This window comes from Monopterus albus, unplaced genomic scaffold (genome assembly GCF_001952655.1).
Source record: "Monopterus albus unplaced genomic scaffold, M_albus_1.0 scaffold14.1, whole genome shotgun sequence".
Taxonomy (NCBI): domain Eukaryota; kingdom Metazoa; phylum Chordata; class Actinopteri; order Synbranchiformes; family Synbranchidae; genus Monopterus; species Monopterus albus.
This window is the reverse complement of record NW_018127894.1, coordinates 723,209-743,638: the sequence shown is the minus strand read 5'-3', so window position 1 is coordinate 743,638 and position 20,430 is coordinate 723,209. Positions and strand designations below refer to the sequence as shown.

General features: G+C 43.1%; 1 protein-coding gene across 1 annotated transcript in view; it reads right to left on the bottom strand.

The window, feature by feature from the left end:
- Positions 1-20,430, bottom strand: part of mtcl1 (microtubule crosslinking factor 1) — a 48,279-nt gene that overhangs the window by 6,566 nt on the left and 21,283 nt on the right. Inside the window, exons 6-14 of the mRNA XM_020591321.1 lie at positions 17,912-18,058; positions 15,575-15,676; positions 15,075-15,299; positions 12,470-12,640; positions 10,790-10,957; positions 8,475-8,735; positions 6,580-6,903; positions 5,822-5,898; positions 3,816-5,391 (exon numbers count right to left, since the gene is read on the bottom strand). Coding sequence (XP_020446977.1) covers positions 3,816-5,391; positions 5,822-5,898; positions 6,580-6,903; positions 8,475-8,735; positions 10,790-10,957; positions 12,470-12,640; positions 15,075-15,299; positions 15,575-15,676; positions 17,912-18,058 — 3,051 coding nt within the window. The remainder of the gene's footprint in view (positions 1-3,815; positions 5,392-5,821; positions 5,899-6,579; positions 6,904-8,474; positions 8,736-10,789; positions 10,958-12,469; positions 12,641-15,074; positions 15,300-15,574; positions 15,677-17,911; positions 18,059-20,430) is intronic.

Below are 20,430 nucleotides of genomic sequence, written 5' to 3'. Positions count from 1 at the left end.
ATTCTTGCTGTTTCTCAGGTGTTCAAATACTTATGTTCAGCAGTGCAAGACAAATAAATTCTTTAAAAATCATACAATGTGATTTCCTGAATTTTTTTTTTTTAATTCTGTCTCTCAGAGTGGGAATGCACCTACAATGTGAATTTCAGACCCCTCCATGATTTCTAAGTGGGAGAACTTGCAAAATCGCAGGGTGTTCAAATACTTCTGTTCCTCACTGTACTTTGCTCGTTTTCTAAAAACACAGTTAAAATTTGCACTCAATTTGGTGGGAAATGTGACTATAACTTATAACGCTTAAATTATAAGCAACGAGAGTAGCTGCTGCTGTCAACTATGACAGACCAAATCTAAAGGAATACAACTTAATACATGTTGGCAGTAATGGACCTCATATCTCATGCAAGTCTCTTAACGTTGATTTTCATACCATACTGGGGAAAACTTTCATTTAACTCCAATAATCTAAAAATTTCTGATATAGCATTTGAAAACAGTACATGTGATTTATGGTTAATGGACTAAAACATGCAAAGACACCAGTATGGTCCTTTAAAGAAAAACAAACAAACAAAAAACAGATACTCTAAACCAAATGAACTGAGCGTGCACGTTTCAACGCAAAGAAACAGATGTATGGCCGCCGCACAACCTGTGACACCACTCCGATGGCTCACACTGTCACTGTGCTGTCCTGTGAAGCATGCATTGATGAACAGGGTGAGAAGGGGGGAGGTCTGCAGGGTGTGAGGTGAACGGTCCGTGTGGTTGGTGAACCCACCGCCAAAGGTCATAGAGGAAGAGGAACTTACATCATAGAGACAAGCAGAGTTAGAGTCCCCAAGGAGTTGTTAGTATGACAGTGTGGTTCTGGATCGGAGCAGACAGCGGATAGAGAGGAGCGGGGAGAGATAAACCCAGAGGGGAGGAGAGAGGGGGGGAGAAGGAGGGGAGATAGAGTGGGAATGTTAAATCGGTAAAAATGAGCAACGAGGAAGAGGAGATACACGATAAGTCTGACCAGAAGAAATGAGGTGGCACAAAGAGCAATAAACACACACCCATTCACTTTAGATCTGGAATAACACATGATCTGAAGGGAAGCTGACCTTAGTGTAGATACACACAGGCTGCTCAGGTAGTATTCAATATGAAAGGCCAAAAATACACCAAAATAGGGTCGGGCAATATGATGAGACTTGACACAGGCAGACAAATATCATTTCTACCGAGTCACTAATCTCTTTTATTACTTCTGGTTGTAAGCCAGCGTGGGCAATGCTGCACCTAAATGTGCAGGACTGTTATAAGGTAAGAATGGAGATACAGTTTACCTGAATGTAATAAAGTACTTTGATTTAACTGGCATTTCATTCACCTTGAGAGGCTGAGACAAGTAGTCATTTGACAGAAACTATATCTGCAACAGCTTTAATTATCGATTAACCACTTTCATACCTGTCTGTGCTGTATGACGCTGCAGCCAGCAGCTGGTTAGCTTAGGTTAGCATAACTGGCAGCAGATTGTTGACTTGGTAAAAACAACCTCACAGGTGCAGTGGAGAATTTTACTTTAACTACAAAAGTATTATCAGCAAATGTACTGACAGAATCTGAAGTACTCATTGGGTAGAAGTGGTGTTACTTCATTATACATCAATTCAGTTGGCAATTTAATAGGTACCCCTCATTAAAACTAATGCGATCTAATACAAAAGTCCTGCAATAAATCTTCCCTTCATGAAGATGATAAGTAATGCTAGTTTTTTTCCCTTTTTACAGTCTTTATGCTAAGCTAAGCTAACCAGCTGCTGGGCTATAGATCCATATCGAGCAAACAGATATGAGAATTATATGACAAATAACTCATCCTCTGGTTCTATCACAGCTTCTCAAAGGTTAGCATTTGCTGCTTCTCTCTATTTTATAATATTGTACAGTAAACGGAATATTGCTGTGGATGTGATATTGTTCTGGATCGATACAGCTGAGCTCTGGATCAAAACAACAAAGTTAGAGTTGTCACTATATGCTTCGGGGAACTGTGATTGACATTTTTCACAATTTTCTGACACTTTAGAGACTAAATAATTTTGAAAAAGTCCTCCACTCTCACATTCTCTATCACAAACTTGCAAAGCCAGATGCTGTCTTTTTTTTATTCCACACACTTCTCTCTTGTCAAAACCTGGTGCCTATATTGCCCACAATGCAATTTGACTGCAAACAGTTCAGTCAGAAATTTGTCTGTTATGCTAGGAGCAACTAAAGTAGCCCGGGAGCACATATTTATTGGTTTGTTGCAGCCCTAATTCAGTGGATTAGCTAAAAACAAATTGCACCTGATCATTTATCTATAAATAGTTGTTTAATTGCATTGCATTATATAACTGAATTGCACGACCATGATACAAGGTCTCATTCTATTGCCCATCCCTAAAGCAAATTAATTTTTTTATAAATAGTTGTTTAATTGCATTGCATTGCATTGTATAACTGAATTGCATGACCATGATACAAGGTCTCATTCTATTCCCCATCCCTAAAGCAAATTAATTTTTTGATTTGTTTACCAATAGTAAATATAAATGGCTAAGATGGGGACTTTTTCCATTTCCCCTTCTCTCACATATTGTTTCTGTGTGTATCTATCTATTCAAAGCACAAAGCAATGGTAAAATAGGAGCTGTATCCAGGTGTACTGTATATATATTACAGTATTGACATATTGTGTGCTCAAACCCCATCATATTGTTCTGCTTGAGCTGTGACCGTCATCCACAGATGTCACAGCATCACTTGACTGCAGGGAACACACACTCCACTACCATCCATAAAATCACATGTCAGACTCTAATTGCACCATCTCTACAGCTCAGCGAACAGCAGCTGGTGACACCTCGATGTCAGAGGGTATATTAATGTGGGATTATGCTGCTTACTGCACATATAGTGGTTTTAGATATACAGTTAGTCTAGGGTGTGTTAATGTACAGCTTTAACACAGCATGACCTACTTTTCTGGGATTTTTATCTGTGGAGAGCCATAATAGGAGATGCTCCAGTACAGACAGTCCACTGAAAGCATTTTGCTTTTTGTTTCACCATTCAACATGGTTAGATGGATCTTTTTTCCCACAGATCAGCTGAATGGGTGGTGAAAAGGTCCCGACCGATGTGTCACAGCGCTGATTTCATCAAGTAAAATGAGTGTTTTCTAGGTTTAATTTGGTCTAGGGAAGATCAAACCACTTCCAAAACTGGATTCACTTAAAATTCTCATTGAACAATGAAATAGAGGGTGCTGATGACGATTGATTTTGCAACCCTCTAACTATGGTCCCACTTAACTTACAGCTGTGAGATCATTAATTTTTCTTCTCCAGTTTTCAGACACATGAAAAATCATCCAGTTGAGCTTTGGTGATAATTAGAGCACAGAAATAACAGCCAAACTACAAAGAAGTCACTACAGCAAAGAGGAAAATACAGAAAAAGAAAGCTTTAAGAGTCTCTATATACAGAACTGAAGGGATGTACAGCATTACTAAGGAAGGTTAAATATTTTAACATTACCAGTGCATCAGTCAGAGCTTTCAATCTCAGAAAAAAAGCACAAACATTTTAGTAGCTACTATAATGCAGCTGTTTCCTTGATTAGCTTTTTTCTGATCAATCACAAATCCTTTAAAGTTTGTCTTCAACCATTACAAGGACAATCCAAGGCAAAGTCATAAATATCACCGTGTCATAAAACATGGGCCCCAGATCAAATGAATGATGAAGCGTTGAATCCAGTGCATCTGTATATTTACCTCCATACATCCAGACTGTGCTCTGTCCGAGTCGGCCTGCCTGCTGCTGTCTCTGCTGTGGCTGCTCTGTCCTCCAGCCTGCAGCCTCCTCTCCTCTCTAAAGCTCTGCTCCTGCAGCTTCTTATTGAGGATGCGGGCTGTGTTTTCAGCCAGCGTGTAGCCCGGCGGGGCGGACAGGTCCTGTCGTATGCTCACCACCTCTGGGTTTTTATCCCCCTGTGTCTCCACTATCAGCTGCACAGGGCTGGGTGAGCGCCCTCGAGCAGTCCGCAAACACTCCTGCACATTCCTGGGGTCTGTGGCGAGAGCCCCGTGAAGAGGGCTGGGCTCGGTGGTGGAGGGTGGGGTGGGGCGTGAGCGACTGGGCGACTTGTTGAATTTCTGCATGGATTCATAAAGGGGGGTGTGGTCGATGATATTGAAGAGGCTGGATAGGCCATCATTGATGGTGGTGTGGACAGGGCTGTCGCGAGTGGTGGTAGAACGGGCCCATGCTGACTCACTGTTGCCCTTTTGGGGTGTGGTGGGGGTGGGAGCGCGGCTGGTATTGGGTAGTTCAGCCTTGTTGGACGTGGACGGTTTGCGCTGAAGTTTGGGTGAGCCGTATTTTGGTGAGCAGCACGGTCGTTCAAACTTACTCTGGGCGACAGGAGAATACTGGACCTTCCTTGAGCTGCGTGACGGGGAAGAGATGGGTGTGCTCCCACCCTTTGGGGTGAGGCAGCAGTGGGGGCTGCTGGTTACGTTCCTCAACAAGTCTGTCTGTAGCCCCACACTGATGGTTTGGGTGGTCTGAGTGCCTCGTGTGGCGAATCCATTTGTCTGGCAGGCAGTGTCCCTGAAAACAGGTCCTGGTGGAGAGCGGATGGCGTTCCTCACAGAAATGGCCACCTCCTTCATGTCGTCACTCATGTTTCTGGAGAGCTGAAGCTCCAAAGAAGAGGCATAGCCCACCATGGGGCAGATAGGAGACTGACTAGGAGACGTCCTCAGCCCCCCACCCTCCAGAAGCCCACATGGCCATCTCCCACTGCTGAACATCTCATCCGGCCCACTGGGCCCCACCCCAGCTTCTTCTCCACTCCTAGCTTTGGTCCCCTTTGCATACAGGTAGTTTGGGTCTTGGGTAGTGGGCCGCTCAGCTGCCCCGTGTCTGGCGGGGCTGTGGAGGCTGTGCACCCCATAGTGCTCCACACCCATCCCCGCCGCCCCTGCTCCGTTTCCCCTCCGCTGGGACTTATGGCAGTGCTCAGGGCTGCTTACGGTGCTGGTGGTCAGGGTGGCACTGGTGGTCAGGAACCAGGAGGTTGGCTGGAATGGATCAGGTATGAGCTCCCCTCCTGGAGCCCCTGAATTTTTATCTGTCCACACCTCCTGGGCAGGACCTGGGCCAGAGGTGGATGATGGGAAGTCCCAGCCCTTATTGTTAAACTCCTCAATATACTTGAGGTCATCTGGGGACAGCGGCGGGGTGATATCATCTTCTTCCTGATCACCGTGGCGAGTCTTGTCTGGGAGGAATGGCGAGCTGTCCATTAACCGCTGGAAGTCGCTCATGGAGCAAACTGACTTGGCTCTGGACAGGACACACACATACAGTTAATGAACACTACCTTCACCGGGGACACTAACGTCACAACAAACATCCCACCTACTCACCTCATCCTCACCTTTCTATTCCCACTGACAAAAAAAAAAAATCCTAAATGTACCTGCATATTATTTGTAGAGCAATTCAGTGGATTTCAATGTTTTAAAATTGTCTGAATTATTTATCTGCATCACTTCCACACCATATGAGAAACTGTCACAGGGAGAAACTCACTGTCATTTCAAGTAACTCTTAATAGAATCAAGAGCTGACCTCCCGAGGGACCAATGAGTATGTATAAGCAACAAAAGTGCAGCAGGAGGCGGAATAACCTGCTAACACTGATGTATTTACTGTTGATGTTTATTAAAATGCAGCAGCTTCTAAAGAGGAGTTTGACCACTTGGTGCGTTACCTGAGCAGACTCCCACCTCCCAGCTCCTCCTCTGGGTACACAGGAGCACCTTCTCGCTCCGAAATCTCATTCAGGGCCTGAAATACAACAAATGGAATCTGATCATCTGGAAAGGGTTTGGTGTAAAATGATTTATAGACAGTAGCTTCTGTAATTAAAGAAGTAGATTCTAAAATGAGGAATATCAATCATTCAAAAACCAGGGAACTCGCGGTGACAACACTAAACTAAACTGTAATAGCTGTTTAGCACATTTTACTGAAGCAACACAATCTCAAACGTACAAAATGCTAAATATGATGCGACAAACACTAAATGTTTAATTTGAAGGACAGACTTTTCGTGTCTCAGTTTACTTCTTTCAGCTAAAATTAAAACATGGTAAAAACGCTCTGTTCCAAATGGGTTATTTCAAATTTTACTCAAACACCAAAATGTCACCTTAATTGTGGCACTAGTCTGGGATCATCGCAGTTATTAGGGTTCATCCTCTGGAAACCAGAATGTCTTTAAAAAAGTTTTATGGCAACCCACCTAACAGTTACGGAAATATTTTATTGCGGACCAAAGTGGCAGATTAGTCCGCAGTCAGCATTAGTCTGAACCATGTGCGTATTTGCATCACACCCACATTTTCACGCTGCCTCCTTTACCCATATTGTGCAACATACTATTGTTAGGCACTTTGGTGCAGACTGCTTTAATACGGTACGGCACAAATTAATGACGTGTCTTGACTTCACTGATGGGTGTGTTACCTCCTTCATGCAGGGGAATCTCTTCTCACTCTCCAGTCCAGAGGGTGGAGGGACCTCCATGCTGCTGAGGGGGTCCAGAGACAATGCATCCAGGAAAAGGTTCTCCGTCATGCCCTTCAGCCTCATTGCGGCCCCCTGCTCCTCCAGCATGGCCTCGGAGTCCGAGTGGGAGCGAGTGGGGGCACCTGGGACAGGGGCGGATGTGCAGGGGGACCGGGGAGAACGAGGTGACCGGGGAGCACTACAGGGACTGTCCTGAGAAGAGAACACGCCTCTCTGGCCTGAACTTCCATCTCCACGGCAGGTGTTCAGCTCTCTCTGCATCTGCACCAAGAATGACAGACACAGGTACATATGAAGGACAGTTAGGAGGGCAAATAAATATAAACACCTCTGCATTTTGTTGGTTAATGATCTAAAACATCAAAACCTGACAAAGCCTGGATTGTTGAGGTTGATGCCAATATTTGAGAGTTTTAAAAAAAAATCTGTTACTATATAATGGATTTAATCCATTACTCTATACTGCAGTTATGTTAACTTATCAGCTGATATATACATCACTTTAGCCTTTTAATTTTGGCAAGTAATCATGATATAAGTGTACAACTGTCCTGGTAGTATCCCTTCCTGCGTGTCACTCAGTAAACCACCCATAACATTCAGGGTGAAGTTGCTTGCTTCAGCCTTAAGCTTAAAGGCAAAGAGTCAAATTGCTCATTCATTTTGACTTGTGATCTTAGCATCATATTTTGCTGCAACATTGCTGAATAATGCATCTCTACTTCCTGCTCCGTCTCCATTCACCGTTGCATCAGCAGTTATTTGTTGTTCCCGCAGCTGGCAAGTGTTATTATTCCTGTCCCTGCTTTATATGTTAATACTCCCACACTCATGTCACATCAACCAGTGCATGTTCCTACTTCCTGCCCTGAACATTAGACATAAACAAGGCGAGATGCTGCAGTTTGTCTAATTAAATCTCACAAAGGACATTTATTATTCAGTAAGCCTCGGTAAAATACCAAACACCAGAGAAGAGAATCTTGTTGGGTGCTTTGCCCCTGTTTCTCTCTCACAAACACACTCACAAACACATTTGTACGATACATAGCTTAACAAACAGACTCCAGGTTTTTAAGCTGTGCTAGTTCTGGTTTGAGCTGCACCAAATATCTGGCTGGGTCTTTTTCAACCTCAATGGAACTCGCCTGGCAAAAAGAAAGGTTTTCTGCTGTCAGCTATATGAAGGCATAAAATTACATATATTTTATTTTTACCAACAAAGAAATAAAGTAAAAAGCTGTAACCACAAACTTTTGTCATTTTTGCTTGAAAAACAACACATAAATGATTGAATTTCATCAGCTTTGTGAATGAATGTTTGTTCGTGACCTTGGAAACAGAAGTTGCCAAAAAGGTCTCATCACAAGGCCCATTCAGTAGCAGCTACTAGGACCTACTAAAACCTACTAAGCTGCTGCTCCAGATCTTTCAGTCACATCACACAATCATCCTCAGCAGACAGATGTCATGGAATTGTACAGTAAATGCTCACATTTTCAGTTTTTGAGGACCCTTCAATCCATGTTGGCTCAAAAATTGGGATTGAAAGTTTATTCTCGACCTTGGAACCAGATATGATACAATGGAGTTGAACAGCTACTAAATGGACTTTGTGGTGAAACTGTTTTGTCAGCTGCCGTTTCCAAGGGAAGAACATTTCCAAGAGTGAACATTCAGTCAACTTTTACACCAGCATGGAAAAGAAGTACTGAGAAAATAGAGAATTTAAGCATCTTCAGTTCCGTGACAACTGGGGAAGACTGTGTGATGTGATGGGAAGCCACTCAGCAGACCTCGAGATTTCCATGGAGTCATTATCCTTTCCTTACCCTCTCCATCTTGCGGTGGAGCTCCCTCATGCTGCCGTCCCACTCCTGTCGCTCCCGGTCGAAGCGTTCCAGCAGCTCGGCCCTCTCGCGGCTCCACCTTTTCTCTCCGTGCTGCAGTTTCCAGCGAAGGTCCAGGGAGGTGCTGTGGCTCTCAGCCAACAAACGCCGGTGCTCCTCACGCTCCTGTTTCAAGGGCCACTCAGGGTCACCTTCACCTCCCTGAGCTTCACCTCGCACTTTGCTTCGTGCTTCCTGCTCCAGCTGGTCACAGGGCAAAGATACAGGGATGTTGTGATGATTAGTCATTATTAATAATGGATACACTTAATAGAAGGCATAAAATCTGAACTATCATGTGAGAAGAAGGTCCCACTTAAAGGCCCAATTCACTCAAATTACAAAACAGTTTTAATTGGAACTACTTTTGACCAAAGATATAGTCACTCTGAAAACTGTGGCTTACAAACAGAAACTGAAACATTGTTTCTGGAAAACATGCAGCTGTTCAGTTCACTTCCACTGTATTAATGTGGAGGCTCTCCTTTTGTTTTTGTCTCCTCCAGCAAAGGATCAGTACATTTTAAAGTAATGTATTTCACAAATCCAGAGCTATCATACATGCCGTGAAAAATATTTTAACCTTGTACTCTCTTTTCCAGGTAGAGCTAAGCGGGCTTTGATCCCACGACATAAATGGTACAAACCAGAGTCTGCAGCACTGAAGCTGTGTGAAGTCAAGTCTGCCTTCAAACATCCAACAAGTGTTTGTCTGGTCTACTTTTACACTAGGGATTAAAACTGTCCAATGAAGGTGATGGCAGGTACAGTAACAGCTGCTGACTAAATGCTAAGAGCTGAGATGGAAGAGGTTATAAATATAGACAGTTATTCTTTAGGAGTTACCTAACTAGAGAATTGAAACATGAGGAAGCCTGGGCAATGAATATCTGGTAGTAGTGACTGAAAAAGTAATCCCTACTTATAGCCCCATATAAATACACGGGTGAGGATCATTTCCATTTCTCCTCTGCTCTACTGGGCTATGTAATAATCATAGCTTAATCAGCACCAAGCATAGCTGAGAAAGAAAAGAACTCAACATAGTGTTATCAGACAAACCTAAGTTAATTAGCTCTCAGTGAAGCCCTCAGCGACCTCTGCTCTGTGAAGATATGAACCATGTAAAAGCTGTACAGATTAAAAGCATGTGGGCTAAAAAAGATAATCTTCCTTCTATAAGTCCGACCTCTTAATTGGTTCCCAAAGCTGCAGTTTCGTTTTTATCAGATAGCGCTGAGAAGAGGCACAGCTCTGACACTGTGGGTGTCAAACTGCATCTACCAACGCAAAAAAGCTCTGATAAACCCACTGTACACTACCTCTCCAGCACCAGGCAACAGACAGACAAAGTTAGAGACCAGCTGGAACATTTTGACTGGAAACAGGAGAGTGACACTTTGTTAGCCAGCAAATTCCAAATGAATGTTGCCAACACATCTGTCATAAGGTGACAACACACGTCAGTGTTGTGTTTACTGTTTTTCTGAACAGCCCGCAAGTGGCCAAAAATAAACTGATGCCACTTTTCAGACCATGACTCTTAAAACTTTCATTTTCATGCATGCAGATGAAGCATTTTTATGTCCCATGATGATGTAAATGCTATTTAAAAAGAAGAATTTGGGACAAATCATAAACAACTGTAATTTTGGACACCTTTCCTGTATTTGCAAATTTAAACATTTTTGAACTAATAAAACAAGCCGTCATCAGCTTCTGTGCAAAATGACTGGTATCAACTTTCATGCATTCGTATTAGCTGAGATGAAAACAGTCTGTACCCACTCTACACTGTATTTACAGTCCCCATTAGGAAGATAAAAGAGCACTTCAACAGCTGTCTTCAGTTCAGCGAGAAATGCTTAGAGGCACATCAAACCATTAGGCACAATGCTGTATTAATTAGCTTGCACAATGACAGAACACAGTGACAACCAAGTGATTCATCATCATTTTCTTGGTTACTGTCTTTCCTTTTTTTTTTATTTAGTTGCTGAGGGGTGATTATGAATTGGATTCTGTCCATTTGGTTGTCATATGTAATACAGATTATGACACAACTTTGGGCTGTCAATCAACTTACAATGACTAGTCCAACATGGGAACTAAAGTGACAGGTCAAAAAGCAAAAGGACCTGACTTGTTAAACGTTTGCCCTGAGAGGCAACATGTTTACTGTCATCCTCCACCACTAGTTTTCCACACCAGATTGTGCCCTGTCCCTTTAACACTGGGCGCTGAGATGCCATCTGTACCTTGGCCACCTGGCACTTCATCTCTGCCCACTTGACCTCCCAGGCGGCTTTGTCATTGGCGTAGGACTGCTGCAGCTGGCATCGCTGCGTCTCCTCCTCCCGCAGCTCCTCTCGAAACTCTTCCAGCAGGGTCCACAGGGCCTGCAGCACCCGACGGTTCTCACCAAACTGCACATGGAGGATTCAGACAGAACAAAGACAAACAGGGACTGTTAATCAGGCACATAAGGACAGCAAGTTCTTTCCTTATCTTGACATTTGTAACAAACTTGTCTTTTGCTTATATCGGAGCCCGTGTCTTCTCATTCCTTTAAAGCACTTTGGGACAAACCTGCTTTGTAAGTGCTTAATAAATCATTTTGACTTGAACTTCTCCACTGTGCTTTCCATCTGTCTCCTGCTCTGCTTGTCCTTTCCCATCTATCCTTTCTTGACAACCGACACTGAAGAAAACAGGTGAACTAAACTAGTAAAACTAGATTTATTTAAGGCCAGTTATGATGCAGGGGGTTTAAGAACATTTAATTAATCACACCTAAGGTCTGGGTCCAGTGGGTCAGTGAGTAAAAAAAACAGCATGCTTTTCCTGAGAGGTGTGTGCAGAGCTGTTTGCCTCTGGTGCTCCTGTTGTGCAGACTCTCCAGGTGTTGGCAGGAGGCACTGAAGCACAAAGAGTCTGTGAGTAAAACATCCTCTCCAGGTGTCACAACAGCAACTGTCGCTCTCTGAGGACACGATATGAGCTCAGGTGCTAAAAGGCCAGAGCACATCAATCCAGTGTACGAATATGAATTCTTATAAAAGGTTGTACTATGTGTAGCTGGACAAAAATCATGTGACCATCACAACATGAGACGTCTTCCATTTCATGTATTCCCTGCTAAAAATATAACATTTCCAAAGTGTATCCTTGTGCAGGTAGTAGCACAAAAGACGCAAAGAATACATGGACCCATTTATCAAAACATTTAAAGTAGTAGTACCTGGCAGTACCTGGAGGAATGAATCAGGACCTTTCCCTCACCAATCTACTAACCTGCCTAAATTCTTTCCAAGTCAAAAACTTTCAATGACCTCTTTACAGCTTAACACAGATTGCAGGATTTATCATCTCTACCTGCTCTTTGCTGCAGCAGCCATGTGAGCAACAATTACTAAATCAAGCCTGCATTTCTGCTCCCATGCATAAAGCTTAATATAGTCTGTAGCCTGTTCACAGAATAAAGCAACAATGTCAGATCAATGTACGACCCATTTTTGTGATGCAGAAAAACCAAAGACAAAGTCAAGCATTTAGTGCTGCTTAATAATGCATCTCACCCAAAATGCCTATGTGCTTTCTTTACTTTAACACAGAGCAAAGTGGTGGACAGAGGTACAGCTACAGGTCTCAACACACACCACTGTACGTCTATGTCCCTCAAATCTAACTAAGAGTCCATGATTTTGTTTGAACAATCAAGCATAAAACTGGGTGTGCTCAAAATAATTACTGCTTGGACTCTTAATAAATATCTGGGTCATAATTCTCATCAACCTGACTGATGCTATGTTCAGTTCATGTTCAAAAAAAATTATGTCATTCCCCAACCAAAAGGACAAAAGTCAGGATTCACTTAAATGTTCTTTCCCACAACGAGCGGCAAAGACAGTGTGAATAGCTGGTGAATAACCGAGTACCTGTCTTTGATGCTGCGGGTGACGATCAGGTGATGGCAGAGAGATGGTGGGCACAGGGTCCAAGATGTCCCCTGGCATCTGTGGTAAACAGATTTTATCGTCTTGATCTGACTCCCCCTCTTCCTGCTCCATTATCACATCCAACTCTGGGATGCCCTCCAACTTCTCAAACTGGAACAAACATTACAGCCATGAAAAGCCCTGCTTTAATTCATGCACTCACTTTTTCACAAATTAAATTCCTATATATATCTATATCTATATAGATATAGATATATATCTATATCTATATCTATATCTATATAGATATAGATATAGATATGAAACTTATGTATTGACGACATGTGTTGTTGACCTCTTGGCCAGGTCACCCTTGTAAAAGAGATCATGATCTCAATGGGTTTTTTACCTGGTTAAATAAAGTGAAAGAAAGAAGAAGAAAGAAAGAAAGATATATATCTATATCTATCTATATCAGGTACAATAGCTGGCCAAAGGAGGAGATAGAGGCCACTGACATCAAGACAAGGAAGCTCCTTACAATGCACGGCGGGTTTAACCACAAGTCCAGCATCCTGAGACTGCAGACTAAGCGGAAGGAAGGAGGCCGAGGATTAGTGAGCGTCAGAGCCACTCTCCAGGATGAAACAACAAAGATCCATGAATACATCAGGAAGATGGCCCTGAGTGATGACGTGCTTAGTGAACACCTCAGGCAGCAGAAACCAGAGGAACTAGGGAAGGAAGAGCAGGAACCCTCATGGAAGGACAAACCTCTGCACGGTATGTACCACCGTCAAATAGTAGAAGTGGCTGATATCGAAAAATCCTACCAGTGGCTGGACAAAGCTGGACTGAAAGGTAGCACAGAGGCACTAATCCTGGCAGCACAAGAACAAGCACTAAGTACAAGATCAATAGAGGCCGGGGGCTACCATACCAGACAGGACCCCAGGTGCAGGCTGTGCAAAGGCTGGAAGTCCCAAAGTCAAAATGGGATGCACCTCCAAAGGTGGTTGAGAATGACCAAGCTAAGATCCTGTGGGACTTCAAGATACAAACTGACAAACTGGTAATGGCCAACCAACCAGACATAGTAGTGGTGGACAAAGAGAGGAAGAGGGCCGTAGTGATAGATGTAGCAATCCCAAGTGATAGCAACATCAGGAAGAAGGAACACGAGCAGCTGGAGAAATACCAAGGGCTGAAAGAAGAGCTAGAGAAGATGTGGAAGGTGAAGGCACAAGTGGTCCCCGTGGTAACAGGAACACTGGGCGCTGTGACCTCCAAACGGCTAAGATATTGCGCAGGACCCTCAAGCTCCCAGGCCTCTGGTAGAGGACCTGAGCTTGAAGGAAGGAATACAAGACCACCCCAAAGTGGGGTGAGTGGGGGAATTATATATAAAACTTAAGTGTTCTCTGTCTTTAAATAGAGACAACATATATTTGACAAGGTTAAGGTCTGCAGGTTCACTGTCCTTCCTAAAAACAGAATCGTAACACACTTAAAATGACCCAGTGAACATGATCATGCCTTAAGGTAAACACTGTGCTCGGTGATACAATCAGTTGGTAGTTTATTAGGTACACCAGGCTAAAAATAAGACAGTCTAATGCAACAATCCTCCTTCATTACATTTTTTATGTTAAATTTGTTTTAGAGAGGTTCTGATTCAACTGTATGATCATTTTGGAAGATGCAGTTTGTGCTGTTGTTGAACTCAACCATATTATACGAAGAATTGTTTCTGTTATTTGATTATAACCCAATATAAATTAGCAGCGTGATCATACAGCTGACTGAACGCCTCTTCCAAAAGAGCAGAATTTCAGACTTATGAAGAGGATGCAGAAGAGTTTAAAAAAGTCTCTATCTGTAATTAATATTACATAACAAAACAAAGTGATGTGCCTGTAGCTGAAGCCTGTGGGAATTACACACCTCATGGTGGTACAGGACTGGAAGTGATTCAGGATGAGTCACCAGCTTGTCATTTCATTCTAAACAATAGAGTCAAACTCATGCTTTGGTGTTATGCAGGCTAAGAACTGTACTGTACCATAAAGTGTATGTGCAACCATTAATTCTCACTGGCTGAAGAGAATAAAAGGAAAACAAATACAATTCAAACACATTTCCAACCGCTCTCTCTGTGTTTAAGCTAGTTCAATATGATGTCCACCTCAGGTATTAGTGTAATGGGACGGTATTTTGGGGACAAGTGTCTTCAAAAACAAACAAACAAACAAACAAAAACATTAACAGCAGCAATGACCAAACAGGTGAAAAGCTCATCATGCATTTTCCACAGCTAAAAATGTCTCACTTGTAGTAACTATAATGCAGCTTTCGAGAACAAGCTACATTCTAGTAATTAGATGATCAAACTAAAACAAATGGCAAAGTGGACACTAAATTAATGAATGAGCCAGCTCTGACCTGTCCAGATGACCCATTAAAAACTGAAAAGCCTTTAAACCTGCAGTATGTGCATGATGGAAAGCAAAGGGAAAAACTGTGGAAATCATGCAGAGTAAAGGAAACACCTGAAATGTGTCACTTGGTCATTAATTCATTAAGAGACAGTGTCCCATCCAGTTACCTCTGGGTGCACCGCCCCATCTCCGGTGTCCTCCTTGCAGCTGAGCCTCCAGTGCATTAGGATCCATCTGAGCTTCATGTAGAAGATAATGGTGCTGCGTCTGAACATATTAACCTGTTGTTGCAGCATGGCTCTCTCCTGAGCCCAGGGAACCTCAGCGCTCTGTAGGCCCTGCAGCTCCAGACCTCCACGCTGGGCCTCCAGATGCAAACGCTCATCCACCTGCTGCAGAAGAAATCAGAGAAGAAACTGAGAAACATTCTGGACAAAAGTTTTAATTAAAATATTGCATAATTTTGGATTTGCTGCATTTTTGTGAAGGGCTGTTGATTCCAGTGTAGCATACATGATGGTTATTCATCATTACTTAAAAATTATATTTTTATTCAGACAGAGTCATTTTTAATTACAGGCTTGAGTGAAGTGTGATACTGCAGGTTACATTGATGTTAACAACCTAAAGACACCCAAACATGGTGTGACTGACTGCACTGTTGTACCTGAGGCAGAGAAACAGCAGCCTCCCGTTCCTCCGTTACCGCTCTCAGCCTTCGTTCATGATCCAGATGAAACTGGATGTCAGAAGCAGGCGTGTCCCGGAGCTGAACCCACAACAGCACAGAGTACAGTCACCTTACCAGCTTTCTGATAAGTTATAACACACATCAACATCTCACACTCATTCAGATTTAAGCATATTAATTAGAAGTATAATTAGCTAAAAACCTTTATAATGCAATTAACTCTTTTGTATTATCTCACAAAATGCACTTAATTAGCTCAAAATCATACATGTCCAATGCAGCAATCAAAATAAGAAACTGAATGCATCTCAGGTTTAATTTATTTTACTACAGGTGGAAAAACTGTTCAAAGCGAAATGAGATGCTCATGGTTTTGACTGTAATGAATCTTCCCCAACTTGTTTACAAGACATCGCTGAATCGTGCTTCTTTCTAAAGAGAATCAAAGTTCAGGCTCTGACGTATAAACTGCAGCAGTACAGTTACATACATACAGTTTCTTTCCTCTGTCCTGTGTGAGGGCCTTTACTGAACCCTCTAACAGTAAGTCGAGCTTCCTGTCACCTCCCTGTCAGCCCAATGTCAAATGAAAATCACACAGGCCTACAGCGCAGCACCAGTCCTGCCATATTCAAGCTGCTTTCCCATTCATTCACCTCATAGATTACCCTGTGGCAGAAAGCACAGGGACAAAAAGTAACTGTAGTAGTTACATGTCACCCTGCCACCATCAGCTCTCCACGTTACATAACAGTAGGCAATTTCTCTATGACAACAAACACGAGGCAGCGATTATAAATCACAGCATCCTGCGATTACACAGCAGGTTTATTAAAGTCGAGTCACTGAAGGATTTATCAGACACGAGCTGATGTGTGCTGCAGCAATATTACCGCTCGCGTCGCTGATTATCTCAGTGTGTGTGTGAGCGTAAAGAGGACACTTGTGTGTAAGCTGCACTTTTACATATGTTTTATTTGGCTGAGCTGAGCCATGACAGTACAGTAGTGATGAACTGGTGCCAGAGGGCGTCCAGAGTACGCTGTGTGCAGGCTGGGCTGTGACAACCTGAGTACAGTAGAGATGCAGCGACAACACATTCATCTACAACTATTCTGATAAGTGAATAACTGTACAGTAAATTTTTTTAAATGAAAATGTCAAATATGTATAGAAGGAGATTATAGCCATTGTAAATATTTTGTTCTGACTCACCACTTGGTACAATGCATTCAGGCTCCAGTGGTGGGCCAACAATTTCAGCACCAAAACAATCTCTTAACTCAGAGGTTATGCATTCTACTTGCTTCTTCAAAGAAGTAACAATCACAGAATGTCCAGGGGCATATGGTACAAATTACAAAAGCAAAAAGAGAAAAATGCTAAATTAATGCTGAAAGTAAATGTCAGTGGCTGTGGGAGTGGATACGGAGTGCAAAGGCAGAATGAGTGAATGAAGTGAAAGCGTGTTCGGCATCAAAAAATGACTGGCTGGAGCTTCACTTGACACACTAGACTGAGTGGCCTTCTGATCAGAACACATTTATGGAAGTATATGAAAACTCAATCCCCTACAGACTCAGAACATTTTATGGAGAGTTGGTTAAATAGAATTTGTTTGCATGTGCAGAAGACAGATTGAGTGTCAATTTTTTCCTTTAAGATTTTTCCATTTTGTCTCCAGTAGATAACCTGGAAAGCTAAACACCTCACATTTGACCTGTACCTGTAAATGTTATCAGTTGCTTCGCCGGTGAGCAACGTTAGTCTTGCTTGCCAAAACATATACAAACACTTCAAAAATAAACCCCAGAACACTAAAAATAATGTCTCAGCACAGAATTCGTTTTACATTTGCCCAGGAAACTTCATGAGCCAGACAATAGATGACTTCTCATTATTTCTTTTATGAGTAAGGATGCACAGATTTCCACATCAAATCTATCTTCTTTATCAATGTCATTATAGAAGTCACTGCTATCATCTGCATGTTGAAGATGGCATGCTTCGGTTAATTTTGGGGTTGGTTTTTGGAGTGTCTGTTCGACCTGTGAAGCCAGCGTTTGACAGCTGTTCACCCTGGAAAGCACAAGCTTTATTGCTCTACAGTGAAGACGCTCACACATTTTAAGTTGAATCAATTGGTGAGGGAGGAATCGCAGTACAAGAAAACAGCATCCAGGTCAAAAACTGTCCAGGTTAATGTTTTAAAAGAAGGCACACAGAAGGCCCATGTATGAGGCTCACGGTGGAGCCGGTGGTAACTCAGTCCCACAGGTAGAAGGGGAGATGGAGGAGGGAGGAGGCACTGACCTCTGCTCTTAAAGCCAGGGGCCTGTGGTACCTAGTGAGTCCAGTGGCTCCCTTGCTCTGGGCCTGGCCCCCACCCTGGCTCTGGCTCTGGGGCTCCACGCCTCGCTCCTGTCCTAGACGCCACTCCAGCTCATCCCTCTGACCAAACTGTGAGTGACGTGGGGTGGGGAAGGAGAGGAAGAAAGGAGGGGGAGGAGTGGGGATGGTGAGTGTAAGGGATTAGGAGGGATGGGTGACAGTTGCAGAACACAGGGGTGTAGGTAATGATGGTAGTGGCATTGGGGGAGATGTGTGAGGTGGGTCGTGGACAAAACAAACAGGAAAGAACAAACGGAGTGAAGGGACAAGGAACGAAAATGGGCGGGGAAAAGAAAAAACAGAAATGGATAAAGAATATAAGCAGAGGGGGTAAATAAATTAACAAACTACACGGCGTGGAGAAGAACAAACGAACTAGAGTATGAAGAATAGCGTGAAGAGAAAGACCAACTTAAAGATGACGGCGTACGAGAGAGATGAGAAGAGAACGAGAATGAAGATGAACAAAATCATGGGCTGAAACATCTGGCGGGAACACAAAGAGGACCAAAGAGAGGGAATCGGGGGGAAAAGAATGCAAAACACTTGTTATGAAGCGCATGCAATGAGGGATACATGAGTCCAAACCAACAGCTGAGAGATACCAGAGCAATAGCTAGCACACTAAATGTTTTCAACACATGCCCGTGCACAGCAGTGTGTGTTGTAGAAGCAGTCAGCTAAAGAAAGTTTGATGCACATTGTTTTCAGACATCACAGGATTTAAAATACACTCGAGGCATTGGATGTGACCATTGAGCTTTAAGGTAGCACCATGCCAGTTCTAACAGTGGCCACGTTTTATTTTTATAAGAAAGGATTCTCCTTATAGGTCGCAGCAACTTTATACCATCAATGTCAAATTGGTACAAAAGCAGATGAAAGAAATTGGGATGTTTTCTTATTATTGAGACTTCTGTGTCTTGTAATTACAACTTTGAGCACATACAGCACCTTCTGATCCTAAAATTTTTTTAATGCATTTGCGTCCAATGTAAACTCGACTCTTTGTGGCTGCAACGACAGCTTTTGCTTTCTAGTCGTCTACATTTAAAACGCTAAGATTCCTTTGTCATAACTTTGTCAATCTTCAACAGTTCTCAGCGGACAAAGGTGTGAGTTCTTAGTACAATGATTAGGTTTGATTAAACCACCCAGCTTCACCCAGACTAACAAGCAAATCCTACAGGCACAGGAGCGAAGCACAAACAAGTCACTGACACAGTGAGTATGGAGGCAGCTAGTCTTTTGTTTCTATGAAGCAGACTGGAGTCTTGAAGTGAGAAATGTTTGAAGAGCTATTTGTGTTATTGCAAACAACAGTTTGACGCAGTAGAATACACACTGAAGACGTCTGTCTGATCATGCAGCACAGATATAATGAACTTGCTTTGGGAGAGTACACGGTATGTGACGTGTAGACTCACACTAAGCTGCAACAAAACAAAGACACAAAGCGGGAGGCCAGCCAGCAACATTCCACCACAGGCAAGTCACACAGTCCCATGCAACTCTGGTTTAGACTCTTCTTGTTGAACAAGAGTTATTTTAGACAGTACACACATTTTTCCATGTTTCCTTAGCAACACCAAATCCCACGTGTGTGTGTGTGTGTGTGTGTGTGTGTGTGTGTGATGGTGCATTGTGCAAACATAAGAGCTAACGCCAGTATAATGAGCCTTACAAGTGACAGCATGGTGTAGCCAAACTGTAAAGAGAAACATATTTACAAACTCCATCATGCAACAGTTCACTGAGTTGAGAAAAACTCTGAATTGAGCCAAATGGAAGAAGCTGCTGTAACTCCTTTAGTACTTACTCTGTTCATACCAGGCACCCTTTCAAGCATCTTCCTAAGTCCCCCTCCAGGCCCCTTCCCTCCCCTGGCCCTGATTGACTGGACGCAGGGCAGTTACAGACAGTGAATGCAGCAAGGAGGAGGCAGGTGGAGCTGCTGGCTATGAGGATGCGCATGGAGATGCAGATGTGAATGTGGTGGCAGTAGGAAGTGATGGTGGTGGCGGTGGGTTGGGGAAGGGGTGGGCAGTGGCATCAGTGTGGTGGAGCTGGGTGGCTCATGGTGGAGCTCAGTGCCTGATATTTCACCCTGCTGGTGCTGGAAGGCTTTGGGAGGGAGGGGGAGGGGGGTCCTGTCTAAAAGTCCCTCAGAATCTATTTCCTGTTGAGGCTTTAAAGGATAAGTTCAGTTTTTTTTTTGTTTTGCACCACTGTAACCTTCTCACAAGTTTCTCTATTGTGGGTGACTCGGGGAGTTCTGCTAGCAAAAGTTACAGTGAAGGATGAAACACTTGTTTGCCACACATCAGCTGACAACTTTTCTGATATATTCTTAAAGTATGACTGTGAGAATCCTCTTTCCTGGTCTGTATTTTATTTTATTGAAAATCAAAATAAGTCTAGCTTTTGCCTGCCTGCTCTAT